Here is a 7,502-nt window from a genome sequence, read left to right on the forward strand (position 1 = left end):
CCAGCCATTGCTACTTGTCCACCACAGAAGCAGACTGCTGGCCAGGCACCTCCTCCTGCCTTTCACTGCTATGACTGCAAACTGATGCAACACACCTACACCAGGTGATAGCCTATGATCTTTCTTCTGGGCACATTCTCATTCTACAGCCAAAGTGAGTTTGGTAAGGCTGGCTGCCTTCATCAAGGAAGGGCATTTGAAGGAATAAATATGCTGATCGGAGGAGTTCAGGTGAGACAGTGATAGCTGTTTTAAATTCACACACCATTTTTATTTTGCAGTCCTTTCTTTGAGCAGATAAGCATGATAGTTTTGTGGCTGCTATTTAGAAAAACAACAGGCATGTCTGACTGGAGCCATCTGCTTTCAGATTGGGGAGGACAGCCTGGCTTCTGGCCATATTTGGATGTTTCTTTGCAGCCATATGGAAGAAAACCAGTTTTGAACTGGAAATTTCAATACAGGGGAAGTGGCTGCAGAGGCCCCCAACACTGGGTGAGGAGACAAGCAAACACCCCAAGCTGAGCTATGCTGCTACATGGGCAGGGCAGTCGCTATTCCTGCAGGGATGGAGAAAACAGGGAACAGACTGGGATGAGGCTGTGGGCACTGGTGCTAAACTGGGTATACGTAACACTTTGGGAACACTGTGCAAGGGGAAAGTGAATAGCAGGATAACACAATCTACAGGGTTCCAGAACAAGGCTACAGAGCACATGAGGCTGAGTGAGGGTTGGTGGCAAGGGTGGAAGTGGGTAAACAGTTCAAACCTACATACATTCAAAATCTCTCTCACTGTAGCTGCGTCTTTGCTTCTCCAGATTGCTTGATGCTGACTTGCTTATCAGGTCCCCAAATCTCTCGATTGACAAAGTCTTATCCAAGTCCTCATCGTCCTCGACACCAGGAGAGGCTTCCTCTGCATGAGCTCTGCCCTGCACAGAAATCGCCAGACAAGAATCAAACACTGCAGACCCCTGCAGCCCTCTGGATCCTGCCACCCAGCAAACAGTGCTGGGTTTGCTGAGGAGCATCAGGCTCCACACAGCAGGGCTGGGGCAGAGATGTCTCACTTAGAAGCACAGCCTTGCTTAAAACCAAGAGTCAGCAGCCAAGACTCCAAGCCAAAGTCTGCAGAGATACCTTACCAGTCCACCACATCTCTCATGAGTGGCAGGTATCAAACAACTATGTCAGTGCTGGTCTCTCCTACTTATCTGGAATTTCTCTCTCCTCACATCTAACTCCTGCTTTCCTTTGCCCAGTCTGCCATCCCTCCCTTTCTTAGACTTCCTCTATATTTCCCCCTGGGAAAAAAAATCACTACCTTGGTGAGCCATGCTTAGGGCAGTGACCACTCTGTGCCTTCCCACCTTCCCTCTCCACTCCTAGGGCCCTCCATTCCTCTTAGGCATGCCTTTTTCTGCCCTTTTCCCTCCTGTTTCAGGTTATGGGTGCTTCTCTGCCTTTTACTGGTAAAGACTGTTCAAGAAGAGCATCTCCAGGTGACTCCATCACCAGCTGCAGCTGGTAAAATTTTCCATCAATATCACTGAAATGCCAGCATGAGCTGTTGTGGACTCCCCTGTTTCCATGGAAACAGGAGGAGGCCCAACTGTGACAAATCTGTGCTGGGCGGAAAGATAGTATAAAGCAAGGCAGCTTTAGCTGAGTTGTGCCTCTCCCCGTAGCCCCCAGCTGTTCCCAGCTGTGCCCCAGCAAAGCTGCTTGAGCTTCCACTACAGCCAGGCCAGATGATGGGAGAGCAGCTCTGTATCTGTGGGGGAGACTGCTTCTCTTCTCATCTCAGTATCCCAAGCCTAAATGAGGAGAGTCTAATTGCAAGCTTCCCTTCTCCTCCTGCCACTTGCCTACCCCACCCAAGGGCATACGAAGGCACAGAGACCCCACAGAACAACCTCTGGCATTTTGGAGACCACTGTTTGCTGTCTGCATGGAAAGTGGCAGTGGGCTGGTGGGCAGCCTTTGTGCAGACCTGTCCCTGGAGAACATAGGCTGTGTGTCCTACTGCAGCAGTCTGCCAGGGCACGGGTCCCACACTCAGCCTGGCAGGACCATGGACCCTGGGGAAGAAAGATGGCCCTGCTCCTGCTGGATTCCCACCTCACCTGCTGCAGGTCGATGAAGACATCTCCTACGGGAGGGGACTCTCCAGCTGCCATTTTGGTTCAGGACCTAAGAGCCTGGGCAAAATATCAACCCTTCTCTTTCACCAGCAGGCACCCAGCAAACCTGGAGAGTGGCATAACCTGTGGAGAGAGGGCAGGACAAGGGAATGTCGTGGGAGATGGTTGGCCACTGCTCTTAACCCCCCTGGCTCCTAACCCAGAGAAGTCACCTTGCCAGCCCTCAGGGAACCTTTCCTGGAATCACTAGGGCAGGTCTGTCCCCTGGCACACTGCAGCAAGGGGGAGAGCATGGCCCAGCCCGTGCTGCTCTAAGCACCAGCTCTGACAGCTCAAGGGCAGGTGAGACCTTGCTCTCCTCCAAATGATTTGCTGCATGGAGAGTGCAGGGGCTGACTGAGGCAGCGGCTATTCAAGAAACAGAAAAACCTCCTGCTCAGTCACCTCTCCACTGGCACATCTGTGCAAAGCTGGGGTGTGTCTGACAGCTGGGAAAGAATAATGTTGGAGAGGTTAGGTGCTGGGAGGGCATGCCAGGAGCAGGCAGCAGAGTGGTCTTGGGCCACTTAACTTTAACAGGGAAGATCCCAAAATGGCCAGAAGGAACATCAGAGAGATCTGTGCAGGCCAGAGAGATGGCACAAGGACAAACAGTTCAGCATTCAAACACCACACACAAAACAAGACATGTTACAAGGAAAGAGGCCAACCCTCAGACCGCAGACCTGCGCCTTGTCTGCACCACTATGGCTGGGGGATGCAGAAGACCCTGGGGACAGCCTGAGGGAGTGATCTGCTCAATGTGCAGCTGCAAGTGAAGAAGGCAATGAGGTGCCACAGTTGACAAGAAGTAGGATGGAGACTAACACAGAAACAGCTGCAGGCTCAGCTCAGCATGGGCTGCAGTCCAGGAGGAATCGGAGATGGCACTGGGAAGATACCAACCTCTAAAAACTCCTCTGATCTCATACAGAGGACAGAAGATGTAAGCACATGCACAGTGCTTTGGACACAGGGATAAACAAAGTGTTCTCAACTCACAGCATGAGAAAAGAGACATTAGTTAAAACTACAAAGGTAGAATACAAATTAATTTAAAAATTAAAAAAAATACGATTTTTTTTAGTGATGTCATTGAACAGAAGAAGAAATACAAAGCCATAGGATAGCTTGGGCATCCCTTTACATAACAAGTTGTCATATTTATGACAGAAAGTTAAACCCATCTTTTAGAACAAGCTATTTTCCAGCTATGAAAGCTTTGGAAGAAGTATGACAGGTTATGGTAAGGAGTTTAGTACTTCTGTCTCAAGTACCTAGTATGAGCCACTGTTCAAGACAAGTTACTAAGACACTAAAAAAGATAGTCTGAAGGTGACACCAGTAAGGCCACTTCATCACTCCTCCTATTCTGAAGATCTCTAAAAGGTGCTGCTACAGTTTCTGCTTACCCTGCCTACCTGAAGAGCAGGTAGACAAAACAGATTAGCTTATTCAAACCAAAAATCCTGATGCTGTCTGTAAAGCAAGTTTTTCAGGAGCTAATCTGACCACTGATGAAGAAGGCTGTGTTGATCCATGCTCATAATCATTGGGAAGAAGGCAAAACTTAATGGAAGAAACACCTCAAAAGCACTATTGGAGTCTTCAGTAATTGAGTCCCTCAATGAGACCTGAACAGCTCATGAGAAATATGCTGCCAAGAGAGACACCTAAAAGTAAGCACAGAGTCCAGGCAAAGAAAAGGACAGAAAAGAATGAAAATACCCAGTCCACTCTGTAGATCTTAAGCTGTAATCTTCAACTTCACACTCTGTTTTCCAAGAAAGATAGACCAAAAGTGTTCCAAGAGAGAACGCAGAAAAAAGGAGAAAGGTCTGGAAATCATCTGTAAGCAGAGACTGAGCTGTTTTTAGTAGGAGACATAATGGGAGAAAATTGTAATACATGTCTTTTATTTCCTTTTGCATTTAACTCAAGAAGGTATCATTCTATGAAAGCAAACAGCAGCACATTTGAAACTTCCAGTGGGAAGAACTGGCGGGGAAACCAGGCTCTGCAGTCCTGCAGGGCCACGGCATAATGACTGTTAGAGCAAGGATTGGGTATTTATAAGAAACATAACATCCACAACTACAGACTGCCTGCAAAAATGTGCTGCAAGTACTTCAGGGAGTAAAACGATGTAGTGACAGAATCCCTAAAGACTAGCAAAAAGGTAAAGGTAATTTAACAAAGAAAACACTAATGCTCAGCTCCACCTCTGTCTCATTAAGGTGGGGCCTCCAAAAGATACTGCTGACTATCAGCAGTGTTGTGAAACCATGTCTTTTGTTTCAGGTAAAACTCAGGTTTGTCTGGAGCTAGGCTCAAGGAGAGAAACCCACAGCTGGGAGAACTGTTGGATGCAATGAACTCTGCTGACTCCAGCTTAGCAAGATGTTACACTGAGTTTAAAACTACAACCTGACTGCCTAAATGAAGTTAAAAGGGAGGCAAAATACAGCACTTTCTTTCTTTATCCACCAAAGCAGCATATTCTGAAACAGGCTGAAATTATGTCACTCTAATGATGCTGATGAGCAGCTAAAAGCAAGACAATTGTACTAGTAGTAAAATAAAGAGTCCTTTGTGACTTGCTTTGAAATTTCAGAGGGATTGTCAGGTGCCCACAGGGTTTCCATCAATCATCCACTCATCACCCTGTGGAAGGGGGATGCTGCACATGGACACCCCGATCCAGTGAGGTGTGGGCAGAGCTGCCAGAGGGGTTTGTCACTTCGGGGTCAAGAGACAGATGAGGACGAATGGCACATTCTTCTGTCCTAACCCTTTTCAGGGGACTGCACATGTCCTGGGAGCACTGGTGCTCCTGTTCAGAGCATTAATTGATGGCTGGCCACTAGAGGCCACTTGCCCCCTACTCTGTGCAACCTCTAGGAGAAAGGCTGGGTGGACAACTACTTGGATTTGGCCTGGAGTTTCTATTACCCACAACAGACGGAGTTCTGAGCAGAGCGACAAAAAATTGCCAGTAGGCCAGAGGGATTGATTTATAAGGAAAGGTTAGGAGCTAATTTTGTCTGGCGCAATATGGGATGACTAAGATGGGGAGGGGACAAGCCAGCAATCTGGAAAGATCTCAAGGGTGTAAAACACGACTGAAGATTTTTGGTTTTTTTCAGGCAGTCATGAACAAATAGACTTAGAAATGGGTTAAAATTTAAGGGAAACTTAAAGTGAATATCAGGGAGAATTCTGCTAATGAGCTGAAGCACCCAGCCTGTGGGCATCACTGCCTGAGCTGCCATAAGAAGAACACATGACAAAAGGGGAAAGAAAACAAATAAAAAAACAATAAACTTGAATGAATGATACCTTCACCCTACTGTATCTCCTGATTATCGGCAGTACATGATTCAGCATTCCCGCTAGGAGTAATTTTCAGTAATAAAAGCATCATGCCAGCAGGCCAGATTCAAAGGCAGGCCAGAAAAATCCACAGCCTGCTGACCTGTGTGCAGTCACACTTCCCTACTGTCCCTGCAGGCCCATCAGTAAACAGAACTGGCTCACCCAAGTGTACCCTGGTGAGGTACACTGTACCCTGTACCCTGTACCGAACACCTAGGTTTGGGCCAGGACACGAGGCTAAACAATTACTGAAGGAAAGCGAACAGACATGCCCCTGAGATGCTGGCAGCTGTGGCATCTCCCACAGGTTGCTAACAGGGACTCCAGCAGGGCTTCCCTTGACCCTCAGAGGCTGCTTCACAGTGCCAGTACAGGAGCTTTCAGGTTTTGCTGAGAAAAATGCATCTGGCACATCTTCGAGGTGCAGAGGCAAGCGGATCACGCTGCCCCATTGCAATAACAATGAGCCAGGAGCACTTCAGCAGGCTGCCCCAGCTCGGTGGGCAAGGAGCTGCTTGAAGGCAGCCACCAGGCCCTGCATCCATCTCCCCAGCTCCTGCCTAATCCCCTGGCTATCGGGCTGAGAATAATTTAGCCATGGAGTGTCTAGACGAGTGGATGTTAAGATAGGGATAAAGCCACAGGGACAAAGCTGGTTTGGGGCAGAAGAGGAGAAGAGACTCTGGCTGATAGACAGACAGGAAAAGCTCAAAAAGGAGAGGAATTAGAGGCATGGGAAGATTTTTCTGGGAAGACATACTGATGAGCCTGTCCATGGAGGAGAGGAGCCAGAGGAGTGCTGCTGCCAACACCAGAGCATTCAGATGCTGCTGTGACAGTCACAGCCTCAAAGCCAAATGAAACAGGAGTGGGCTGCACAGCCCCCACCTCTCTCCTGCCATGGCAGAGGAACAGGGAACAGAGGAACACCAGAATGAAAAGGCAACACAAAAGACAGTAAACGCACAAAGTTTTCAGGCATGAAGGGTTTAACCTGTGGATCGCTGCCACATGGTTATGCTGAAAGTAAGAATACAGAAGTATATTACAAGGCTTTAAAATATCCATGAGTCCTGTACCCTACAGAACTAGCCTGGATAAACCACCACAGCCATTCACTTCGGAAGCACCTGTTCCCTTCTGTGACTCTCCCTTCACAGAGGTACCAGACGGGATGGAACAGACAGACAGACACAGACAAACAGGAACAAAACCCTCTCCAGAATGGCGTACCAGCACCAAACAGTGGCAAGGAGACACCCCTCCAATGCACATAATGACAGCTCTGACTGACACACGTACAGCTGAGGGAGTGAAGGGATACAGGCAGGGACACATTGCACCATGCACCTTGTCGGAGCGAGGGACCACACCACGCCGTGCAGCATCCAGCACCGGGCACAGCGCTTTGCCTGGGACTGAGCTGCGTGTTGCGCCATGCCCCATGCCGTGCCCTATGCAATGCCCCATGCAATGCCCCATGCCGTGCCCCGTGCCGTGCCCCGTGCCATGCACCATGCACCGCGCCGTACCACGACCCGCGCCGTGCCGCGCACTGTGCAGCACCAGGGAGCCCTATGCTCGCTGTGCCCCGCACATAGGACCACGGGGAAGGGGGCGGCCAGGTAGGCTGCCCGGGCTCTCGGGGCAGCGGCGCCCGCCACGCCTGTCCCCGGGGCCCGGAGGCTGCTGCAGCCCAGGGGCAGCGGAGGGCCAAGAGCCAGGACCCGCCCCCCCCGCAGCCCCCGCCCGGCCCGTACCTCGCACCGCCGGAGAAGGAGAGCCGCCCGCCGCCACCGCCCCGCAGAGCCCCAGCCCCGGCCCCGCCACCGCGCTCCGCCCGACACGTGCCGTGCCGTGCCGGCGGCGGGCGGCGCTGCGGCCCCGGCCCTGCTCATGGCGCGACGCGGCCCCGCCGCCCCACTTCGTGCCGCCCCGCTT

At 50.5% G+C, this 7,502-nt stretch overlaps 1 protein-coding gene across 6 annotated transcripts in view; it reads right to left on the reverse strand.

Moving 5' to 3' along the window:
* SLC4A3 (solute carrier family 4 member 3) overlaps positions 1 to 7,502 on the reverse strand; it is a 34,987-nt gene that overhangs the window by 27,214 nt on the left and 271 nt on the right. For 5 of the 6 annotated variants that reach the window (XM_071747563.1, XM_071747565.1, XM_071747566.1 and 2 more), the window contains exons 2-3: positions 2,130 to 2,270; positions 779 to 935 (exon numbers count right to left, since the gene is read on the reverse strand). In XM_071747563.1, the coding sequence (XP_071603664.1) occupies positions 779 to 935; positions 2,130 to 2,183 (211 nt within the window). In that variant the 5' untranslated portion in view covers positions 2,184 to 2,270. Of the gene's footprint in view, positions 1 to 778; positions 936 to 2,129; positions 2,271 to 7,321; positions 7,399 to 7,502 lie in introns of those variants that run through there. The other variant, XM_071747564.1, reaches the window with a different exon arrangement.

The sequence above is a fragment of the Heliangelus exortis genome, chromosome 6 (genome assembly GCF_036169615.1).
Source record: "Heliangelus exortis chromosome 6, bHelExo1.hap1, whole genome shotgun sequence".
NCBI classification, from domain to species: Eukaryota; Metazoa; Chordata; class Aves; order Apodiformes; family Trochilidae; genus Heliangelus; species Heliangelus exortis.